This window comes from Aureobasidium namibiae (assembly GCF_000721765.1).
Source record: "Aureobasidium namibiae CBS 147.97 unplaced genomic scaffold scaffold_1, whole genome shotgun sequence".
NCBI classification, from domain to species: Eukaryota; Fungi; Ascomycota; class Dothideomycetes; order Dothideales; family Saccotheciaceae; genus Aureobasidium; species Aureobasidium namibiae.
The window spans coordinates 180,077-202,255 of record NW_013581208.1 but is presented as its reverse complement, the minus strand read 5'-3'; the positions used below and the strand labels follow the sequence as shown (position 1 = coordinate 202,255).

The following is a 22,179-nucleotide window of genomic DNA, read 5'->3' as shown; positions in this document are numbered from 1 at the left end:
ACTAAAGGGAAAGAAATGTAGATGGTCTATGTCCGTGTAATTCATCAAACTCTACTACACATCAACGCTGAGATCAAAGCTCGCTAGACCTCGAACTTATGCTCAACCCGTCTTCTCCTTTTAGTGTGTTCAGATCAATCCCTTTTCCCAAAACTGAAGAATAAAACGCCTAGCTTTGATCATAACACAAAAAGTTGGGTTTGTTAACACCCCTAGTCCCCCTTCCATGCCTACAAAAGAAGAGCCTCGAGGTATTGTGGAAGAGAGGGAATTGAAAAACTTTTGCTGCTTTTTTTGTTTCTGCTGCTGGTTTTACTTTCTTACTGCTCTCTCAGATTTACCTGGCAACGGCAGCGCTAAGGACCTGGGTGCGGAAGAAACCGCCCTTGGTTCTCTCGATGACTTGCTGGTAGACTGACTGTGGTGGGTGGTTCATGACAACGGTGCCCTCCTTGTAGTCAATCTTTGCGTCGACGCGGGTGTCGCGGATCAGGTTGACGATCCACTTCTCACCCTCGTCCTCGGACAGACCAAGACGCTTGGAAAGGTCCCTAGATAGCCATGTTAGTCAGGAATCCGCAAGTTTAAGGGACTGTCAGGGAGGCGCGTACTTGATGTCTATTCTCTGGTGGATCTTGCAGTATGACTCTGAGATGAGATGTCTGGCGGCATCCTTGAAAGCGTCGCTTGTAGCGACAAGGAAGAAGTCGCTGCGCAGAATCTCGTCGGCCTCGGCGAGCTTCTTCTGAGCCTCCTCGAAGTCGAAGTCGACGTAGAGAGCCTTGACAAATTCGCAGACGGGGTCGCTGTACTCGTAGGTTTCTTGTCTGACGATGCGGATAAGGTCCTTAAGCTGCTTCTGGTACGAGTTCTGGCCGTTCTTGCCGGCGGGGCGGTTGCGGTTGGTGATGACAGCAGCGGCGAGGTAACGCAGGATCCAGGGGCAGGCGGTCTGAATGGTGTTGATGTATGTGGGGGAGAAGAAGAGGTCGGTGAGCTGGTCGCGGGCGGGCTCGTAATTGAAGAAGGGGAAGAGCGACCAGTGGATCAACCAGCTGCGGTGCTCGAGTTGGGCCAGGGGGTTGTTGAACAGGCGCGAGTCGATGTTCTCGCGGACCTTTTGTACCTCCTCCATAGCGGACTCCCAGTTGGTGGTGAGGATGTCCGAGGCGAGTTTGCCCCACGTTGCTGCAGAGACCTTGTCGTTGTCGGTGCTCTGTGAGATGAGTTAGTTTACGGGCTTGGTTGAAGAGTTACGCAGAGTAGCGGCGTACAAGGATACGGAATTGGTAAAGCAGCTCCGAGGCGCTGTTGTAGTCACCGCAGCTGTACTGGAACTGGCCGAACTCGTACAGAGCATCGACCATCTCAGAGGTCACGCCGTGGTTCTCCTTGAGGTAGATCAAGTTCTGGACCTTGTCGGAGCGCAGGTTGTTGATGACTTCGGTATCGGCCAGCAGGTCCTGGATGTTGGAGCACTCGTTTTGCAGGTCCTCACGCTTCTTGAGAACCTGGTCGCGCTTTTGAGCGTACTCTTCCGGGATGTCGTCCAGATTGTTGATCTTGGCGAAGAGGTCGCCAACAAAGTCGGTCATGTTGGTGTGCTTGAGCAGCTCAAACTTGAGCTTGATGTGCTCGAGCGAGGGCTCGTCGACATCCTCCTGGTCCTCGAGGAATTGCAGCAGAGGGAAAACGAGATGGCGGTCGAGGTGGGGGATCAGAGTAGGCAGGATCGAGTGCTGCTTAGCAGCGTCGGCGGTAGCGGCCATGGTTGTGAATGCGCGAGGCGAGGAAAATGGGCGACGTGGTAGTGATTGACGCTGGTCGCTGGCCCGTCGTCGCTCGCTGCCAGGCAGTTTGGCGAATTTCTCATTTCAGAACCGCCGATTCTCCGCAACCCAACTCTTGGCGCGTCCCAAGCACTCTCCATCCGGCTTTGGAAGTCGCAACAGAAAAGTTGCCCTTGGCCTTGCACTTGCCATTCCACCACTGCTAGTCGTCGATACATCATGTCGTTCTTGCAACCCGCCATGCCTTCACTGCGTCTTCTGGCAGTTCCACGCCCAGTCGCTTTGCGCCAATGTCTGCGCTTCTCGACCACCACAATTCGATCGGGTGTGTCTTCTTGCCCGTCTCTTACCCTCTGAACCTGTCGCTAACACTGCTCCAGACGCCTACACTCCTCCCTCGGTGGATCCCAACCTCGTCGCCTCGCGCACCGCCTCTCCTTCATACCCTCCCACTTCTCTCAAATCCATCCCCAGACCCCTCACATCACACGCCTCACACCGTACCTCGCAACCAACAAAGGTCCGCAACTACCCTGACCGCCAATCTCAATCCGACATTCCCGTCCCCGAAGCACCTGCCTTGCCAGAGTCTGAATGTGCGCCCAACCTCCCCTACTTCGTTACAAGGACACCATCCAACGAGTTTCCCATCTACACATTGAGGAAACGCGGCGGCAACATGAAGTTGACCCGCGTCAAGAAGATCGACGGAAACATTGATATCTTGCGCGATGCTCTGCAGGCAGAACTCAAGGTCCCGGAGGCTGAGTGTGTTATCAACAGACTTACGAACCATGTCATGATCAAGGGATGGCACAAGCCCCGGATAGAGGCTTTCCTCAAGGCTCGCAACTTTTAAACAACCGCGGATCGCCTTTTCTTCTTGTATATCATTGTATCATATCACCATCGCACTGTTCTCTTGTGCTTCGCTGGACTCGCTTGTATGGTGGCCTTTCGAATCATTGCAGCAACAAAAGACATCTGTCATAGTGCACACCTTCCCCATGTGCTAATTCTTTCATCCTCTCCCTGCCCTCACGATGACACACAGTCAGAGCTAAAGCTATCAAGAAGCACAATTCTTTCCAGACGGTAGCATAGCCCATGGAGAGCCGACAATGCTACGGCTCTCCGTGAATGCTTCCTATTCCCTAGAGGAACTGTGCATTCCTATAGCTGTCTGCGTGGCATATCTTGACACATGGGGAGGAAGTACATTTACACAATCCAGTTCTGCTGAGGATTGCCTCTCCGTGTGCAAAGGTTTATAATGCGTATAGCTATAGAAATGCACAACAGTTTCGATAAACAGGACAGTCTCCAATGAGATACCACACATCCTGGGCTCTCTTTGTCGTACCACTTGATCAAGAGATCGTGGTGCCTTTCTATAGCGAGGACAATGATACTTTCGTGGGGAAAGGGTGAGAGTGTCATACACGAGGGGAAATTGGACGAGGGCTATCTTACTAGATGCCCATGGGACTGACCCGCAAATCATGTCTTACAAGGAGGTCTCATCGAAACGTCCATCAGGTTCGTAAGATCGTGACGGTCATTCACTCGCAATCACGACAGTCTTGTGGGACAGGTCAGATCGTTGTACAATCGAGTGTAGAATTGCGCCATATGCCTTGTCGACATTTAGGGGAATACCAAGCCTTGATATGGCTGAAAAGAAGCGCCTCGCTATGCCTACCCTATGCCTCTGTGTTGATGCCATGGTCGTGAATATAAACAATAAAAATCTCCGTCTACTGCTCCGCGTCTTCCACATCCTCTACAGTGACTGCTCTGCCTTTGCCTTTGTCGACGGTTGTTGGCTGCTCTTCGGAGTCTGTCTGTTGTGTGCTGCTTTCGCCTCCGTCTACGTTGTCAAAGTTCCAGCTTGAGCTTTCTCCCCACCCATTCGATTGAGTCGTCGATGGGATGGCACTGGTTTGAGCCTGAGCTTCCGCAATCGTTTCAGCAGGGGCTTCCTCAGAAGCACCCGCAGAAAAGTCATCAGGGACTCCGAGGCCCATCTCTTCGGTGTCAATCTGGCTGTTTGTGCTTGGAATTGCCGGCTGCTCAATCTGGATCGACGAAGAAGAGCCGTGTTGAGGTGACAGCAAAGACGCTTCCTCGTCATGACCAGATGATTCCACCTCAGGTGCCGACTGTTGAGGATGGTCACCCTGCTCGACTGACTGGTTGGCAGCAGCAGTTTCCAGGCTGCTCAAAGGCATTACTTGTTCTGTTCCTTCTTGTTGAGCCGGAGCATCAACTTGTGGGATTACAACTGTGGGTGTAGGCACCGGGACCTCGGTCTGCGGCATACCGTTTCCAGGCTGTGCAGTGCCCTCGACTCTGTTGAGAGGCACGAGCGTCCAGCCTTCAGGTAAGACAAGGCCAGATGGTAACGCTTCGTGACCCTGCGTCATTGGCGCTTGTCCAGGACCAGGTTGGAATACTTGTGGTTGCGCAAAACTAGCACCAGGGCCCATCGTGTGAGGGGTTGGAAAGAGGTTAGGAATCGCCGGTCTTGCCGCAGCTGAAGGAGCAGGCGCGCCAATACCAGCCTGATTATGACTGTAATAGGCACGCAGTCTTGCCAACTCTGCTTCCAAAGCACGAACGGTGGCAAGCTGGGCTTGCTCGATTGTCAAGCGACGGGATTCCTGCATCAGACGCTCTTCGACCTGCAAAAGCTGAAGCTGGGTGTCCGTTGATCTTGCTCCAGCCAATCCTCCAATACCTGAACTTGCTGCGGGTGTCGCGGCTCCAGTAGCATTACCGTTGTCTTGTGCACGTCTGTGGTTCAAAGCATCTTGCACACGATTGGCAGGTCCGTTGTAGACACCAATGCGGATCGGACCGAGATTGAGCATTCGAAGTCTGGGTTGAGCTGGACGATTTGCATTGCCGTTGGCGTTAGGAGCACCTGCTTGAGCGTTGGCTCCTTGCTGAGCACCTCCATTGGCACCACCATTTGCGTTCTGGTCAGCAGCTCCGGCACGATCAGTGGCAGAGGTTCCAGTAGGAATGACAGGACGGCGACAGGTCGGGCAGGCTTGCTGTCGTTCGAGCCAAGCTTTGAGGCAGCGCAGATGGAGAATGTGACCACAAGGCAGCTTTTTCGCGCGCATGCCCTCATTCGTAAGGCTCGGTCTGGGGGTTTGACCTGCAGCGTCAGGTTGATTCCATGGAACCATAACTTCTCTGCAGACGATGCAGGTGTTGTCATTTGTCAACTCTTCGCTAGTGGCATCTGGATATCGGCTGTTCATGTTCTGAGTGGCCTTGCGGTAGTTGTTGTAGTCCTGTACACGCTTGACGAAAGATGCAAAGGTGAGATAGACGTCGCGAATGATGTGCATAGGCAGTCCCATAAAGGTCAGAGATATGCCGAAGAAGACGGTGTAAACAATGAGTTTGATGAAGTCTGAGGTGTATTAGCAATGACAAAGCAGATTGAGACATGAATGACGGACCTGTAGCCAGCTCGAGACCAAACAACCATCGGCGCTTCTCCTCCCACCCAGGGACATCAATCTCGTTCTCGTCCACATCTTCTTCACTGGGCAGAGGGGGCAAACTGTCAGGATCAGTCGAAACCTCGCGTTCCTGCTCTAGACGTTCTCTTTCTGCGCGAATCTCAGCCCTCCTCTCATCCATCTTTGCTTTTGTTTGTTGCTTCAAGACACGTGCTTCGGTGAGGGCCAGGACGTAACGCAGAAGGGTGAATAGGGAGAAGATCAGAAGAATGGCGAATTCGAAGGTAAAGATGACCATCATTCCAGGTCGAGGATCGTCCTTGACAGTAGCGATACAGTATCTCAGCATGGCGGCGCTGAATGCGGTGGATACGAGTAGCGAAGAAGCCAGACGGGTGTGGAAGAGACGGGGGTTCTGTGGCGGTTGCTGTTCGAGGATATCGACACGACCTTCGCCGATCCAGCTCCACACCTTGCCAGCCAGTAGAAGAACGAAGACGGCAAGCATCCAGCCTCCGACCTCGTCCCTCAACGAGGGCATGGCCAGGAGGGTATCGAGGACAGCATACCAGGCCTTTTCCGAGAGGTGCTCGATTTCGATGGGACGGAGAGGACCATAGAAGAGGCGCTGAAGAGCATAGATGAAGGTGCAGGCGGTGACGAGAGCGAGGTTTGTGAGGATCTGGGTGGTGACGGAGTTAGCGGCGGCGTCTAGATGGTGGAGCAGGGGCAGCAGCAGCTCACCAGAACACAGGCATTGCTCTGCGACAGGTAGACGGTGGCCGAGTAGAAATTGGGCCGCTGGTGGAAGGCCTTCAGCAGAGCACCGGCGGCCACCAGCGCAGACGTTCCAGCATAGGCAGCGAGCCTCATCGTGTCTGGTCGTGAAGAAGGTCCAACATGCACGTACGAACACGTAAACGTACCAAGCCGACGCCGGATCGAAGCAAGCCAACACCCGACGCCGGCACGTCACACGACTCCACCATTTCTTGTCGGCCCGGGACTCGCAGACTCTCCCGACCACGCCGACCAGCCTCTTTTTCGGAAAACAGGCGCCTGATGCAGTGGTGCTTTACTTCAACGGTGCCGACAACTGCGCCCCGCTCTGCAACTCCATCACAATCGCGGTAGCTATCGATCTGAGATAAGATGGCTACGATCTGAGGCCTCGCTGGCATGCGATCGCTAAGGTACACTGTACATCCTGATCGTCCCTCCAGGCTTCAGATGCCACCCGCGAGCCAGCCTGGCACGCCAACTTGAACATGTTCTCTCCACGCGGGGCGCCCATGCATGCAGAACTCTTGTTCCGCACTTCGCTACCCTCTCCAAGCCTTAAGAACTCTATCATCACAGACAAGAGCTACAGCCATCCACTTCTCCATCGTAGCATGCCCAAGCGCCGCGCCTTGTCTCTCTAGTCGTTACTGCTTGTCGGCTATCTCGTCCTCTCTAGCCAACTATTACCGCGCGACATTTATTTCATCAGAAGCTTCTGCATTGGCAGCACCACTGACACCTAAATTACTAATGTTTTTCTTTTGCACAGCTCCACCGGCGTCTCAGGATTCAATCCGGTACATGGCCATTTGAACAAGGCTACGCACCCCCTTCATTTTCTCCCTGGGCGTCTCTTTTATTGCCAAACACATGCTTTAATTCAACAGCTAGCTCCCTTCGCTCCCTCTCACCGCCGCTCAAGAAACGGATATAAATTGACAGAAAACCGCACGTTTGCCCCAGGGTCATAGCTTCCATAGCTTTACCGATGTGGAGACCCCGGACGAGCCTCTCTGTCGGTCCGATACTTTCAGTGGCTTAATGTCCTCGCGACCCGCGTCATGTCGTCGCCGGAACGCCTAGAATCTGTTCTGAAGAAACCCAATTCTTTGCTTTCTTGCCTGCTTCCCCATTCGTGCCCCAGGTCGCATGTGCTCTGGGAATATATAAACCTCTAGGTATCACCTCACAATATCTCCCGTCAAGCAAGTCTTTCCTTCCTCCTCTACTCCCTCTACCACCTTCTGCCTCATTACAATGAAGGGCTCTCTCGCTCTCACTAGCCTAATGGGTGCTACTGCCCTTGGCCAGACATTGACTACTTCTATGATCGAGTCTATGGGCAACAACACGCTCTTCACCAGATGGCGCCCCCAGAACCATTTCATTGCGCCTGCAGGTTCGTAGCACTATATCCATAATCCTTTCAAGTATGCTAACTACTCAGGTTGGATGAATGATCCCTGTGGTTTGATGTATGATCCCACCGAGGACCTTTACCACGCCTTCTACCAATGGCACCCCGAGCACATCAACTGGGGTAACATCTCATGGGGACATGCCACCTCGAGGGATATGATCTCTTGGACAGATGTCGGTGGCTGGGAGGGTAGAGATGCTTTGGCATTGAGCCCTGCTGGCAACGGCAGCTACGATGGTCTCGGTATCTTCTCCGGTACTGCCCAGCCCGTCAACTTGACTGGTGGTGTTGACGGCACTCTTCTTGTCTTCTACACGTCTGTGTCAAAGCTCCCAACAAGTTGGTCCATTCCTTACCAGAACGGAACCGAGAGTCAAAGTTTGGCTATGTCTACCGACGGCGGCAAGACATGGCAGCAGTACGAGAACAACCCTGTTATCGAGGGTCCGCCCGGTGACTGGAACATTACTGGTTTCCGTGATCCTTTCTTCGAGCCTCTGCCTGCTCTTGACGCCATTCTTGGTCGTGAGCCTTCTTACTACGCCGTTTTCGGAAGTGGCATCAAGGGTGTTGGTCCTCGCATGCCCCTCTGGGCTGCACCTGCATCAGACCTGACCAAGTGGACTTTCCTTGGCTCCCTCTTCGAGCCTGCCAGCAACACCTCTCTCGGCTCGGTGCTCGCCACTGGCTCGTACGGCTACAACTTCGAGGTCTCTGGATTCTTCACTCTTCCTGATGAGGATGGAGACCTCCACTACTTCGTCAACATGGGCTCCGAAGGCGGCAACGTGTCATTTCATGAGTCTGCTCACTGGGCTCTCTGGAACGAGGGTCATGTCACTCGCCGTGCCAATGGCTCCGCTCAGTTCACTCCCATCTCCGGAGGTGCTGGTGATTGGGGTCTCCTCTATGCTCTGTCCAGCTTCAACGACACCAAGAACGACCGTCGCGTCCAGTACGGATGGGCACCTGAAGACATCACTGGTGGTGGCGGTCTCTTCTCCGCCAAGCAGCAAGGTTTCCAGGGTGCTCTCTCTCTTCCTCGTGAGCTTTTCGTTCACACCGTCAAGAACGTCGTCAACGTTGATGGTGCTCTCGGCGAGATGGGCAACTCTTACCTCACTCAAAAGCTCGATGGCAGCTTCACAGCTCAGACTCTTGGTGTCAAGCCTCTCGAGGACGTCGTTGTCGGTCTCCGCAACGGCTCGACTCAGCACTCCTGGCCCGGTCGTACCTTCAACGGTAGCTACACTCTTGTCGCAAACGGCAGTGACCACATGGAACTCAGTGCAGTTGTCTCCAGCGCCACTGGTCCCTGCGGTGTCAAGATCGGCGTCAGCCCTGACGGTCGTGAATACACCAACATCTACTACGAGCCTTCCAACAGCACTATTGTTGTTGACCGCAGCCACTCTTCCCTCCTTGATGGTTTCGCCAACTCTTCTGTCATTGGCTACTTCTACCCTTACACCATCCAGGGCGAGTACGGCAATGCCACTCAGGAGGCACTCACTTGGGACATTTTCGTTGATGGGTCGCTGGTTGAGATCTACGTCAACGACCGTTTCGCCCTTACAACCAGAATCTATCCCAGCATGGAGAGCAGCACTGGCGTTGGCATCTACGTTCCCAGCGGCTCTTCTGCCACTTTTGACAGCATCGACATGTGGTCAACCCTCTACAACGTCTTCCCTGAGAGACCTTTGAACTCTTCGAGTGTTCTTGTTTGGGATACCGTTGAGCAGACCAACAACAGGACTTGGTGGACTGGTAACTAAACCGAAGTCGGCAGAATTCTTCGGTCCGCGTGACGAAGAATGTATCTAATGTGTTAATATAAAAGCTACGTAAATGTATATAACGTCTCTCATATTAGGGCTACAAATAGTCCATAGTTCGATAATATCCTACTTGATTACTGCTTGTGCTCCTGCCGCTTGAGAACGAAACGAGAACGAGGACTTGGTAATCTTCGATCGCTGATGGGTAACCTGTTGAGAGTCATGTGCCGTGCTCTACGCCGTGGAAGTCTCCGGGACGAGTATACCTACTGTAAGTATGCCCTCAGTGGCCCTCAAACCTTGCTCGGGCATCCAATTATGAGACAGGTGATGTTTTCGGACCGACAACGCAAGCCGTGGGCAGGCAAGCATCCACATTTTCTCCAAGCCTCCCCGAGCTTTCCGAAGTCAGACCCCACTCTCACCCACAGTGGGTCACTTGAATCCTGGAGATATCGTTTTTCGGAAGGTCTCATCAAAGCACATTCGGCCCTTCTCACGCATCGCGGCATTGGCATGTCGCGGCATGGTTCATGGCAAGTATCAACGCGTGACGGCTGATTTACCCGCACTGCGAGATGCGTATTCAGCAGTATGGAGTCCGAGGAGACCGAGAAGATGAGGGCAAAGGGCGCAGCAGGGTAGGATCTACAGTATGCCATCAACATAAATAGAGAGCAGATCGCCGTGAGAAGAGGTAGGAACACAACCATCACAATGCCTCGTACTTTCTCTGTTTTGTCTTCCCTGCTGTGTTTGGGCTCTGTGTTTGCACAGAATGCTTCCACCACATCTTCTTCGGCAGTGCCCACTGGTTCAGCTATTGCAGGTGACTATAGTGGTGCGTTGAGGCCGCAGGTGCATTTCTCACCACCCAAGGGTTTTATGGTATGTATCTAGACATTCTTCTCAACGAGGTAGGCAGGTTACTGATGGCTGCTCAGAACGATCCCAATGGTCTGTTCGTTGACGCTGACGGTCTTTATCACGTATATTATCAATGTCCGTTTCTCTCACAAGCATTGTACGGAGTCCGTGTTGACGTGTTGTAGACAACCCAACAGCAGATGTAGCCGGCAACCGTACGTCACGCGAGGGTACAGATAATACAGTTAAGAGCCATCCGATGGCTTCTCGGCTGTCGTCTGCACCTTTCTCACCTGTACATAAGAAACATGCTAACTGTACCTTTTTAGAGCATTGGGGTCACGCTACAACGACTGATGGCTATACCTTCGAGAACCAGCCTATTGCGATCTTCCCTCCGAACAACGAGACATTTGTGTTCAGTGGCTCGGCAGTTGTCGATGTAAACAACACCAGTGGCTACTTTCCTGGACAAGATAACGGTGTAGTTGCCATCTACACTTTGAACAACAGCACGTCCCAAAACCAGAACATCGCATTCTCAAAGGATGGTGGTTACACTTTCGAGCCTTATGAGGGCAACCCGGTCATTGACATCGGCTCGACCCAATTCCGTGATCCTCAGGTGATTATACAACACAATCAAAGGTTCGCTTACATGGACTGACCGTATTTTAGGTCTTCTGGTACCCTCAGACCCAAAGCTGGGTGATGGTCACAGTTTATGCTGCTGAGTTCACTGTCGGCATCTACACTTCACCCGATCTCAAGGACTGGCAGCACGCCTCCAACTTCTCGCATCATGGCCTGCTGGGCATCCAATACGAGTGTCCCAATTTGGTTGAGATGCCTGTAGAGGGCTCAGACGAGACCATGTGGCTCATGTTCATCTCCATCAACCCCGGTGCTCCTCTCGGAGGCTCAATCTCGCAATACTTCCCAGGTTCCTTCAATGGCACACACTTCGAAGCCGTCGACCCCGTCGCTCGTATCTCTGACTTCGCCAAGGACAACTACGCCGGTCAATTCTTCTCCGGCATTCCTGGCACCGAGAAGCGTCTGAGCATGGACTGGGCCAGCAACTGGCAGTACACCAACGATGTTCCCTCTGCAAAGGAAAACTGGCGCAGCTCAATGACGGTCTTCCGCCAGAACCATCTCAAGAAGCTGCCTACCATTGGTTGGGACCTCGTCAGTTCGCCTTTCAACATCAGCTCGCAGTTCTCTCGGGTCCTTGCTTCCAACTCTTCGCTCGGCAACAACAGTATCTTGCTCGACTACTCAAATGTTCCTTCGGGTGCACTGTACTTCGAAGCCAATGTTACTGGACTGACCCCTGCTACCTTGGCTGGAAGCTTGAACTTCACATTCACCTCTTCTGTCAGTGGCGAGAACCTTCAGGGCGGTACCATCCCTGGCGGTATCACTTGGGTGTCTCGAAGAAACGCCGGCTGGGGTGCTGAGAACCCTTACTGGACCGATAAGTTCTCTGTCAATGGCATCTACAGCGGCAGTGAGAACGGTACTTGGGCGATCAGTGGTATCCTCGACCGCACCATCCTCGAGTTGTTCGTCAATGGAGGCGAGCAGAGTGGCACCGTGACGTTCTTCCCTGACTATCCGCTCGACACTCTGAGAATTGGAGCCAATAGCATTCCCGAAGGCGCCGGTGTCAGTGTGGCTGTCTGGGGCCTGAAAGATGCCTGGGCTAGCCAGGCAAATGATGATGGACTCGTTTTGGGTAACACCACAACTTCAGCATAGTTTCTTATTGAACTAGAATTTTTACACTAAACTGAGACACACCCAATGAATGTATAAGTGTTGTTCAAGTAGACGACAGTGAGCGTTTTCCATGTGGTTGTTGCATGTTACGACTAGGGGATAGTGCCGCCCCGCCAATGGCTGTTACTAACAAGTTCTTCACGCTTTGTAGTGATTAGAAGAATCACTGCACATCCGAAAGTTGATGCCATTGTGATGGCATTACGAAGCCAACAAGTTGGGCTTATTCTGTTTCTTAGACATTGATGCACTGCTTATACGACCAATCCATATTTCAATCACTGGAATTTGAACTCGCCGAAGTAGGCGCATAGGGCCTAGAATAAGTTAGAGAGTTACCACACAACACTGGGTAATACCATAACTCACCTTGCTGGAACCGTTTGTGCAGTAGTGTACGACCTCGAGCTTCTTATCATCGGGAGCGTACTTGGCCAGTTGATTCAAATCGGAGCTACGAGGTAAGAACAGCACAAAGTCTGGGACATAGGCCGCGAATCTGTCGTAGATGTGCTTGAGATTGTAAGGTTGCATGGTGCTGAGGTCGAAAATATTATCATCGGTGTACTGGGGGCCTGCATAAAAAGTCAGCACATATGATACCCGAGATCCTCAAGTATGAATACACACCTCCCCAAGGTGGGCTGGCAAACACGATGGCATCCTTGGCCAACGACTTCAACCGCTTCTTGAGAACATCGAAGCAATCGCCCTCGATCCACCAGATCTTGGATGCTACGCCGTATATCTCAGCATTGTGACGTGCACAGGCAAGCGTTGCAGGATCTTTTTCAATGGCGAAGACTTGTTTGAAGCGACCAGACAGAGCGAAAGCGATGGCGTTGCCGCCAGCACCAGCAAAGGCATCTATTATGATAGACTTTGACTCCGGTCCGCCAGTCTTGATGTGGTCAGCTATGCGACTGTAGACGCTGTTAGTATGTGAAATGGCGGAAGATGAGAAGAAGAAGTACTTGGCTATCGGCTCGGGAGTGACACCGAACCAGACGTCGTCAGTCATCCAGATGCCTTCATCGTAACGAGACCAGATATCGTAGCGTTGATGCCAATATCTGTAGACTTGTCAGATTTTGACATGGGTTTGACTTAGGTAATGAAACAAACTTTTGGATGTTTTCTGGCATTTCTGACGATTCATCATAGTGGTGCACGCCCTCTGGCATCAACTCATCTGGACCACCCATATCCTCTGAAACTAGACCTAAGCGTCTTAATTAACGTTCAGTATTGAGTACCTGGGCTTGCGTGTGTCGTTGCGAGTTCGGATGAGCAGAAAGTCGATGAGAGATTGTTCGTGCGGAAGAGAAAATTGATCAGACTGCGAGTCAAGGTAGCGCACGGCGGTTGTGTATGCGTATGGCGTACGGAGATTCGGCTGTCCGAGAAGAAAATGTTTGAGTCGAGCCCGAGTTGCTGATGATGAGAGATTGTAACTGCCAAATTCTTGTTGCTGATGCCAAAGAAAGAGTAATCAGCGATAGAGATGGTGCTGTTGGAAGCGGCAGGTTTTGCCGAAGGAGAAGCTGCGTCCATGACCCTGTTTCCATCTTTGCTTACCTTGCTATTTCCTCCATTGACCTATACCAACCCAACAACGACTTGAAATCAGCCTGACGATGCTTCACATTGTGCCTTGACTGCGTCTTCTTCCATCTGTCGTTTTTCCTTACTCATTATCACGGTATACGCCCGCTTCACGCTTTGCCACACCTTCGCCACAAACATCATGTCAAACATGAACAAAGTCCTCGGATTCGAGCGCATCAACGAACGTGTGAGAAGACCAAATGCACTCATCAACTTCATCAAACCACTGGAAGGTCCAGATAAGGCCCTAGCGCAGGATTTTCTGGAGCGAGTTGCCGCTATCTGCTATCCCATCATGAAAGAGAACCACATCGTCGTCATGGCTTTAGAAGAATACCTACCTAACCCCGAATTCATCGGTCGCAACTTCAACGCCGGAGAAGTAATTCAACTGGTTCTCAAAGCCCCACACACCAACCAATGGCTACCATTCAAGCACGTCCAAATGGTCATGATGCACGAACTGGCGCATTGCAAGCAGATGAACCACTCTCGCGCTTTCTGGAAGGTCAGAAATGCATATGCAGACGAACTCAAGGTCCTCTGGGACAAAGCGTATACGGGCGAGGGGCTCTGGGGCAAAGGACAGTCACTCATCACTGGACAATACATGACCAACCACATGCCCGAGGCTGCTGATATCCCGGCAAGCCTCTGCGGCGGTACGTTCAGATCATCAGGAGGCCGGAAGAGAAGACGAAAAGAAGATAAGTCTAAGGTCACCTATGCCGAGCGCCAACAACGCAGAATTGCAAAGAAGTTTGGTGTCAACGGTGTCGCTCTAGGCGAAGATGAAGGTGTCAGAGCCAAGCTCGAGTCTGGCCAGAAGGGTGGCAAGCCTGCCGTCAAACCGAGAGTGGCAGGCAGTAAGCGAGGAAGAGAGCTTCGGGCCGCTGCTGCACTGGCACGCTTCGAGAATGTGAAGAAGGAACCTGTCAAGACCGAGCCCAAAACAGAAACGATCAGTGACGACGACGATTATGAGACGGATTCTGACTATGAGTACGCAACCATCGAGAGGACCATGAATCCAGAAGATGGCAACATGGTCAGAGTCTGCGAGAACGAAGACGCGGAGGACAAAGACGCGCAGCGAGAATTCGACGAGCTGCGTGAGATCGACCAAAGCATGCCGAAGCTTCAGATCTCATCTTCCAAGCAGCCTTCTCCAAAAGGCAAGGCAAAAGAGACAATCCTCTCAGACGATGCTTCTACCGAGAGCGAGGACGATCAAGACCTGGACGCGCAGCGCGGCTTGAGTAAGCCATTGAACAAGACTCAGCTGCTCCCAGACGACGCTTCTACAGACAGCGAAGATGATATACTGGATGTCACATCAGCAATGCAGGAGAGAAACAAGCGGAAAGACCAGAACGTTCCAAAAAAGTCTGCATTGGAAGCAGAGAGCAAACAAATCGAACCAAACAACAAAAGGTTGCAACTCCCACTGGTCGACATTAAGGATGACTCGACCGCGCGCGAGAGTGACGCAATCGGTACCAACAGCACCACGCCAAAACCACCGCCAGCACCAGTCTCATCGATCGCAGCTACCAGCACTGAGCCACGCGCAATCGCCTCTACGAGCGCATCTGTAGAGCATCCACCAGCGATTCCCGCTTCAACTTGTCCAATTTGCTCACTAGAGAACGAACCCACATCAGCCCTATGTGCAGCATGCTCTCACGTCTTGAAGCCCACCCTCATGCCGAACTGCTGGAAGTGCACGAGCACAAACTGTCAAAGTGTCGGATACATCAATCCAGGCGACTACAACTTGTGCGGACTCTGTGGGTCCACTAAACCGAGATGAGAGAACGACATGACGAAGATGATGAATCAAGAGAGCAAAAAGGGCTGTAATGAGACTCGAGGACGAACGTATAACTAGCTTCCAACAATAATCAAATTATTCCTTTGCGCAGAATGCCTGCCTACCTACCTATCTAATGCATGAGGACAAACAACAAAGAGACCACACAAGATGAGGCAGAAACGTGCGTGAGAAATGGAGGGGCTTTTTGCATTTGTGAAAAAGGACACGCCAACAAGAGTGGTATCGATGGGAGTGAAAAAAGATGTGTGACGAACGCAAAAGACAAGCAGACTATATAACAAAAAGCGACAAAGGGAACACAATTTCGCTGAGAACACGCTATGAGGGGGAATAGAGGGGTAGGAAGGGCTGAGTAACAAACAAAAAAGGAGATAACAATAGACACCAAAGATTCCAAGCAGCAGGCAGATTTTTCTTGAATGACAATTTGAAAAGGGCCAACACGAGGAGTGAAAGAGACGTCTAGAGAGCAGAGACCCTTGTCCTCAACGCCTCCACTTCATCCTCGTGGACTCCGTCCGTTTGAGATGGCGGCAGAGGAAGTGCCTTGTCGAGACTATATCTCTCGTCCTTGGGCGGCGTAGGCGGTCTATCTCTTTGATCGCGCAGGCTGTACCTGTCGTCCTTGGGCGGCGTTAGTGGACGGCTGAAGTTGTTGACAGCACGGCCGTTATGCTCAAGCTCAATGGATCGCTTTGAGGAAGGTGGGCCGTCGGTCTTCGGAGGTGTAGGTGGGGGCACCTCGCCGAGGGTTTTGATGTCGACCTTTCTTGTAACGGCCTGATTGCTACCGTTGCGACCATCGACCGACTCCTTTGAGTGCTGGGGAGTGATTGTGCGGGTAGGTGTTCTTGACGCGGGGCTGCCGTTTTCTGCGGCCTCGCCGATGACGGGGAGTGTGATCATGTTCTCATTCTCGGCATGAGGGCTTCTGACTGCACCGATGGCGCGGTCTGGAATGTCATCCTCATTGATACGGTGTCTGCTCTTCTCGGCCTGCTTCTCTGCCTTGCGCATGACCTTATCAGTGCCGGCAGGATTTTGGTCCGATGATCGAAGGATGTTACAGCCAGAGAGCTTGGGGTCATCGACGGTGCCCTCGATGTTGTGAATCGCCGTGTTGAGTCTCTCGCTACCATGCTCGCAGTTGTGTTCCTTTTCTGCCTCTGCACGTTCGCGCGTCTTGGTAATGCCTGAGATGAATCTGACGAAGCGATCTCCATAACGCTCGGGGGGTATGGCAGAGATTTGTGATTCCGGAGATGATAGTCCTTTCCAGAAATGCTCGAAGCGTTTGATCATAGAGTACTGTAGAGCGCGTCAGTATAAACCTTAGTATGCGCGAGATGAACGACTTACATGTGTCAAGCAATCAATAATTCCTAGATAATAGATTTCTTCTCCAGCCATATCGTTCTCGTGGGTTGCTCTAAAACCGCCGTCGTCGCTGTAGAAGTAAGATTGCTTTCTGTGACGTCCAGCCATCTCGTCAGGCATCTTGTCCAGGCTCTGGCCCATCGGTATAGGCTTTTCGTTCTTAATGAGCTCTCGCAGTTCGTGCGCCTTTCGTGCGTTTTCAAGCTTGCTAGGCGTACGCATAAGCATGTTCGGCGGCTGGTCTTCCGATTTGTGACCTCCGGGCTGGAAGACTTGCAGGGTCTTGTCTCGTAGGTTGTCTTCGTTGCCTCGCTGCAAATCGTGAATACCAACCAGCATCGAATAATCCATGATTTTCAACTTCTGCAGAAGAGCAACGTCTTTTTGCATTTGTTCCACAAAGGCGTCCTTCTTGGTTGGACCAAATTCTAGATGAAGGTTTCGCCGTAGCCAGTTCAGGTCCTTGAGTGTAGCTCTCGGGTTCTTATCCAGTTCCTCTTCCTTGAAGTCTCTACCAATAGTACTGCCTTTCAAGTCGAACGTCCGGTGAATATCTCGATGGGGTGGGAACAGGTTATTCATGACGACGAAATGAATCTTTCTCCCGTAAGGAATCTTAACTCTGTGGAGACCATAGAATTGACTGAGAAGTGTGTTGGGATTTTCTTGAACGTGGGAGTAATAATCTCGGAGAATTTTGCGAAGGAATTTGTGTTCGGCGTGATGAATGGTCTTGATGATGTATTTGTAGTCGCGCGAGAAATAGAAGAAACTGCCAGATTTACCTGGGGAACCGAGTTCAGACAAGATGTATTTCGAAGTGAGAGAAACGAGATAGTCAGCGGGATCCAGACCAAAGTTGTGGCGAAGGTGGCGGAAGACCCAGGGAGCGTAGTCCTTGAATTTGAAGTCGTACTTGGCCGAGGGTGTGAGTTCGTTACCGGTGATATCGAATGAGAACTTGTGCTTTGCGTCAAAGTCGGCATCGGTCAGGTCCCTGTCAATCTTTGCGTTTGTCCTCGACACGCAGAAACGGATTCCAGTAAGCATATTGTATGCCGTGACCCAATTGACATGGTTCTGGTCGACTTTGGTACCGACTACAACGCGTTCGTCGTCTTCGTCACGTTTTCGCTTACTTGCTCTCTTTTGCTTGATATGCTCGGCCCAACGTGCAGCGTCATCGTCTTGAGGAATCTCGTCGAGATGTGCATCCGATGTGATTGAGCGTGTTCCGCGACGGACAAGCTGAGAAGAGCCTCTTCTTCTACTGGGAGTGGTAGGCGAGAAACGACCAGTGGCAGAAACGACATTAGCATCATGAGTAGAGGGTGATTGACTGTCACGAGAATTGCGGCCAGCCGCACTAGGAACTTCAAGGGTATGTCGGTGAACCAATCGACCTGGAGCCTGGGATGAAACGGAAGCCATGGAAGAAGAAGTGTGAGAGAAAGCTGGAGGAGAAGAGGCACGATGTGTCGACCGGGGTACGCGAAGCATGCCATCGGCAGTGGAAGGACCAGCCTCACTCACGGGTGGTAGTACGGGACTTGGCATGGTCTGGAGTGGCAGAGCCGACGAGGTGGGCGAAACATCTTCGGGCACAGCGAGGGCGTGTTGTGATGAGTTTGGTGAGCGAGCGCCTCGGTTTGGCTTTTGTGCAAAGTAACCATCATCCTGTTGGAGAGACGAGGACATATCGACCGACTTAACGTCGTTGTCACTCTTTGACGAAACCATCGAGGGCATGCTCCCCTTGGATGAGATGGTCCTCCCGCGCGTGCTGTGCGACTCGGATGACCTTCCGTTAGGCAGGGACGATACAGCGCTGTCTGGTCCATGTGACAAGGCATCAGGCAGACCAGGGGTGGGTTTGGGCCATGCTCCGGGCAGAGAGTCGACAGCGGGGGTTTGTTGTTGTTGTGACGGAATGGGTGGTGATAAGGATTTGGCGGAGAAAGAATTGTGGTGATGGCGGTCGTCGGGCAGGAATGATGGCATGTCGACCTTCTTCATCAAGTAGACGGCATTGAGCGGGGAGGCGACCTTGCTCAATGTGTCCCCCTCTGGGACATTCAGGCGCGCGGATTGGGCCAGCGTTGCTGATGCGTCGAGCACAAAGGCCGTCGTGTGGGGAGGTATGGCCGACGGGCGGGTCGAGAGGGCGGAGGCGGCTGAGAATGGGTCCTGGGAATATGGCGAGGTGGGAATATCAGATGTCGGGGCGTCGAGGGAGAGTTGCGGCGTGCACAACAGGCTGCAAGACGAAGTGCCAGACGACGTTGTGAGCGAGACGATGGCGCGCGTTCAGACAAGGCCGGCCCTGCTTAAGCTTCTTGGCTGTCCCCTTCAGCCCTACGCAACTGATCCAACTTCGCAGAGACCCCGTCGGACCTACACACTTCCGTGTGCCTGACGTTGCTGCTAATTTCCGACCCTGCTGTCGCTCAACCGTCCTTCTATTTATGACCCCTTATAACACCGTCAACAATGAAATAGTCGAGCTTCTGCTATATTCGGCATCACAGGTGACATGGACTGTGAGCGCCGTGCTGCCTTGCTGTTTTTCACAGTGTGATTGTAGAGCACGGGATGACGACAAATCGAACATCACTAGTATACATACCCACTTATTGTCCAGCCGGCAAGCATAACGAGGCAAAATACACCGGCCCATTTGATCCATCTCTCAAGTACACAGGCGATTCTGAACATTGACAATGAATTTAGGTAGGCTTCAAATCATCCAGCGTCACTTGCAATGGAAAATAAAGTGCAACAGGAGCAAAAGGAAAGCAACGTGTTTGCGATAAAATACTTGTGTCGTATGTGTCCCGCCGCTGCTGATGAAATATAACAGCAAACTCATCATGAATTAATCCCCAAACGCCCCCTCCCAGACCTGACCTTTGAACAGAACCCCTTCGCAAAGCAAAATCATCTCCTAGTAGTCCCAGTGCTGGTATCTCGTCAAGTGCTCCTTCACCCGTATCGCTACACCGGACGCCCTATCAATCACGCCCGTCAAGAGGACCCGTCGCCCGTCATAACAGTAGAAGAAATCATCGTAATGCCTCCATTCATGCGGCGGCCTTCTTCTTGGGTGTCGCCTTCTTGGGAGCGGCCTTCTTCTTGGTGGCAGCTGCCTTGGTAGCGGGTGCTGAGGGTGCGGTGCTCTTGGTGACGCGACCTGACTTGGTCTTGCCAAGGATAACAGGAGCCTTCTCCTCAACAGCAGGAGCCTGAACACATGTTAGTACACATTACAAGATCACCGTGGTGAGGGCACATACGGGAGCGCTCTTTCTGACCTTGGAGACGTTGGCCTTGGTCTTGGTTGCTTTGGCGGGTGCGGCAGCCTTCTTGGTGGCAGCGGCCTTGGGTGCGGCCTTGGTAGCGGCCTTCTTGGGTGCAGCCTTCTTAGCAGGGGCCTCCTTTGCAGCAGTCTGGTCTACGTCAGTACAAGAGCCTGAGGAAGTACGGCATCTCCAACTCACGGTCTTCTTGGCCTTGGCAGTAGCAGTCTTTGGTGCAGCCTTGGTCTTGGTCTCTGTCTTCTTGGTGTCTGCCTTCTTGGGGGCAGGAGGAGAGCCAGCCTTGTTCTTTGCAAGCTTGACGGGTCCGGAAGCACCTGTCGCCAGTCAGAATCGGGTCGAGCCAGCGTACGTTGTTTCCAGGTCCGGAAACGACGAATGCGAAAGAGATGCTTTACCCTTGGGGCGCTCGAAAACACCACTCTCGCTACCCTTGGCAAGAGCGCGGTTGAACTGGGTGGTGAAGGCGGCGTCGGTGACGCTGGAGAGGTTGTTGTTGGCCTGAACGTATTTCTTGAGGGCTTGACGGCTAGAGGAGAAACGGGTCAATGAACGACGCGACGAGAATGGATTGCAACGCGACTAACCTGCTGCCAGTACGATCCTTAAGCTATTGCTCGGAGATAACGCGTCAGTAATGGCTCAAGAAGAAGAAATGAGCAGCACGGTATCCTGGACGAGATCGCGCGTATCGTCGCGAACCCGCCAGGCTTCGCGTGAACGAGAGAATGTACTTACGTTGATGATAGCTTCCTTGATCATCTCTACAATCCAGAATCAGCACACATTCGCGACACAGTCCAAACAAACGCGCCGGCGACGCGACAAGTTTGTGAGCTTGTACGTACCCTGGTAGCTAGCATGGACGGGCTCCTTGGCGGCAGCCTTCTTGGGGGCAGCGGCGGCTTTCTTGGGAGGCATTTTGATATGTGGTTATTGGTACTGGATAATGGAGCGGGTCTCGAGGATTCCAATGATGGGTCGAACGCGTGGAATCGAGGTTAGTCGTGTGTTTGGGATAGCGTGATGAAAGTCGAGGGTGCGCGGAGGGGGTGGGTGCGGGGGCCATAGCGCATTTTAAACTCGAGAGGGCGACCAGAATCACGCTCGAGTCTTGAGCCGCCGCAGTCTTGAACACCCATCTTTGGCAGTCGCTGTCCACGGGACTCGCTCTTTCTTGATTTATCAATCTGACTGACTTGTTATACTGCTACATGTGTTATCACGCTTGCAGAGTATCCGGTTTGCGCATACCATGTTCGTTCGTTCAACCCATACAGGCCTATAAAACAGATCAACTCCGATTTCTGCGCTAGTCCATGTTCAGACCTGGGACCTCGCTCAGATTTCAGCAATCGCAACGGGTCGTTTTCTCTGTCCGCATGACACATCTTCCGGAGAGTCATGATGTCGGCCTGGACTTGACTCGAGAGGTTATCACTAAAACAACTTTGATGGTCATCTCTACCGTCGCGTGCTCTCGGTCGGTCGTCGCGAGCGTGTTCCCTCAAAAGAAGCTCAAGCTCGAGATCCATTCGTCTGGTCCGTGCTGCTCTCAAGCGAGACCTTGATTGCACGTCAGGTCCTGGTGATCCGTCGCTCCAGCCTCCGAGGCTTCACACTGGCAGATCTGACACCAATTTCTCAGTCGTGGTTGATGCGTCCTGTTTGTTACTCTGCACAGCTCTCGAGGAGGTGATCAGTCAAAACCCAGCCACCAAGATGTAGCGTCTGATGGTCTTTTCCAATTTTGGAGCTCATATCTCTGCTCCAGTCGTGCTCAACGAGCATTCAGGCGGACGATCTTGCACTCCGGAAAACATGTGCCAGGAATGACGACGGTGCGTATAGGAGACAGGCGTGATCTGAAACGTTCTTGGAGACGCACAAGATTCTGCGAACTTTGGTACGATATTCGTGTTTCCAGGCTTCACGTCTCTGAGCTCAGTTCGATTTTCATACAAGGTACTCCTATCCGAACCTCGCGAGATCACATGCAAGTAAACACAGGTAGCCGACGCTGGACTTTGTCGTGCTGGGAGAAAGGTTTGGCCAATGACCTGGTATCTTGAACATGCCATGCGACAAAATAACAGTCATGCTCTTCATTCAATTTTACATGATGCTTTACTTTTAAA

At 52.3% G+C, this 22,179-nt stretch overlaps 9 protein-coding genes across 9 annotated transcripts; 4 read left to right on the top strand and 5 right to left on the bottom strand.

The window, feature by feature from the left end:
• Positions 1-337: 337 nt before the first annotated feature.
• Positions 338-1,769, bottom strand: M436DRAFT_77259 (eukaryotic translation initiation factor 3, subunit 6; the record flags this gene model as incomplete). The annotated part of the gene is made up of 3 exons (XM_013576874.1): positions 338-551; positions 612-1,216; positions 1,275-1,769. 3 exons carry the CDS (start codon positions 1,767-1,769, stop codon positions 338-340), a joined length of 1,314 nt encoding a protein of 437 aa, XP_013432328.1.
• Positions 1,770-2,382: 613 nt separating this feature from the next.
• On the top strand, positions 2,383-2,649 carry M436DRAFT_35589 (uncharacterized protein; the record flags this gene model as incomplete). The annotated part of the gene is made up of 1 exon (XM_013576244.1): positions 2,383-2,649. A coding segment is annotated over one exon (267 nt), but the record flags the coding sequence as incomplete, so codon positions are not given.
• Positions 2,650-3,547: 898 nt separating this feature from the next.
• M436DRAFT_36366 (uncharacterized protein) lies at positions 3,548-6,142 on the bottom strand (the record flags this gene model as incomplete). The annotated part of the gene is made up of 5 exons (XM_013576375.1): positions 3,548-3,654; positions 3,730-3,804; positions 3,970-5,217; positions 5,267-5,951; positions 6,014-6,142. 5 exons carry the CDS (start codon positions 6,140-6,142, stop codon positions 3,548-3,550), a joined length of 2,244 nt encoding a protein of 747 aa, XP_013431829.1.
• Positions 6,143-7,309: 1,167 nt separating this feature from the next.
• M436DRAFT_68570 (glycosyl hydrolase-like proteins family 32 superfamily) lies at positions 7,310-9,250 on the top strand (the record flags this gene model as incomplete). The annotated part of the gene is made up of 2 exons (XM_013576729.1): positions 7,310-7,451; positions 7,500-9,250. The coding sequence occupies 2 exons, from the start codon at positions 7,310-7,312 to the stop codon at positions 9,248-9,250; spliced, it is 1,893 nt and encodes a 630-aa protein (XP_013432183.1).
• Positions 9,251-9,970: 720 nt separating this feature from the next.
• Positions 9,971-11,884, top strand: M436DRAFT_77255 (uncharacterized protein; the record flags this gene model as incomplete). The annotated part of the gene is made up of 5 exons (XM_013576873.1): positions 9,971-10,141; positions 10,198-10,255; positions 10,306-10,335; positions 10,450-10,745; positions 10,799-11,884. 5 exons carry the CDS (start codon positions 9,971-9,973, stop codon positions 11,882-11,884), a joined length of 1,641 nt encoding a protein of 546 aa, XP_013432327.1.
• A 299-nt stretch (positions 11,885-12,183) lies between these two features.
• On the bottom strand, positions 12,184-13,110 carry M436DRAFT_77254 (RNA methylase; the record flags this gene model as incomplete). Its single annotated transcript, XM_013576872.1, has 5 exons — positions 12,184-12,222; positions 12,275-12,480; positions 12,536-12,828; positions 12,880-12,978; positions 13,031-13,110. The coding sequence occupies 5 exons, from the start codon at positions 13,108-13,110 to the stop codon at positions 12,184-12,186; spliced, it is 717 nt and encodes a 238-aa protein (XP_013432326.1).
• A 551-nt stretch (positions 13,111-13,661) lies between these two features.
• Positions 13,662-15,326, top strand: M436DRAFT_35069 (WLM-domain-containing protein; the record flags this gene model as incomplete). The annotated part of the gene is made up of 2 exons (XM_013576151.1): positions 13,662-14,772; positions 15,112-15,326. 2 exons carry the CDS (start codon positions 13,662-13,664, stop codon positions 15,324-15,326), a joined length of 1,326 nt encoding a protein of 441 aa, XP_013431605.1.
• A 486-nt stretch (positions 15,327-15,812) lies between these two features.
• Positions 15,813-18,743, bottom strand: M436DRAFT_36016 (SAICAR synthase-like protein; the record flags this gene model as incomplete). The annotated part of the gene is made up of 2 exons (XM_013576315.1): positions 15,813-16,658; positions 16,710-18,743. 2 exons carry the CDS (start codon positions 18,741-18,743, stop codon positions 15,813-15,815), a joined length of 2,880 nt encoding a protein of 959 aa, XP_013431769.1.
• Positions 18,744-19,807: 1,064 nt separating this feature from the next.
• M436DRAFT_59367 (uncharacterized protein) lies at positions 19,808-20,962 on the bottom strand (the record flags this gene model as incomplete). The annotated part of the gene is made up of 7 exons (XM_013576576.1): positions 19,808-19,969; positions 20,021-20,173; positions 20,225-20,358; positions 20,440-20,570; positions 20,629-20,651; positions 20,780-20,805; positions 20,890-20,962. The coding sequence occupies 7 exons, from the start codon at positions 20,960-20,962 to the stop codon at positions 19,808-19,810; spliced, it is 702 nt and encodes a 233-aa protein (XP_013432030.1).
• Between the last annotated feature and the right edge of the window lie 1,217 nt (positions 20,963-22,179).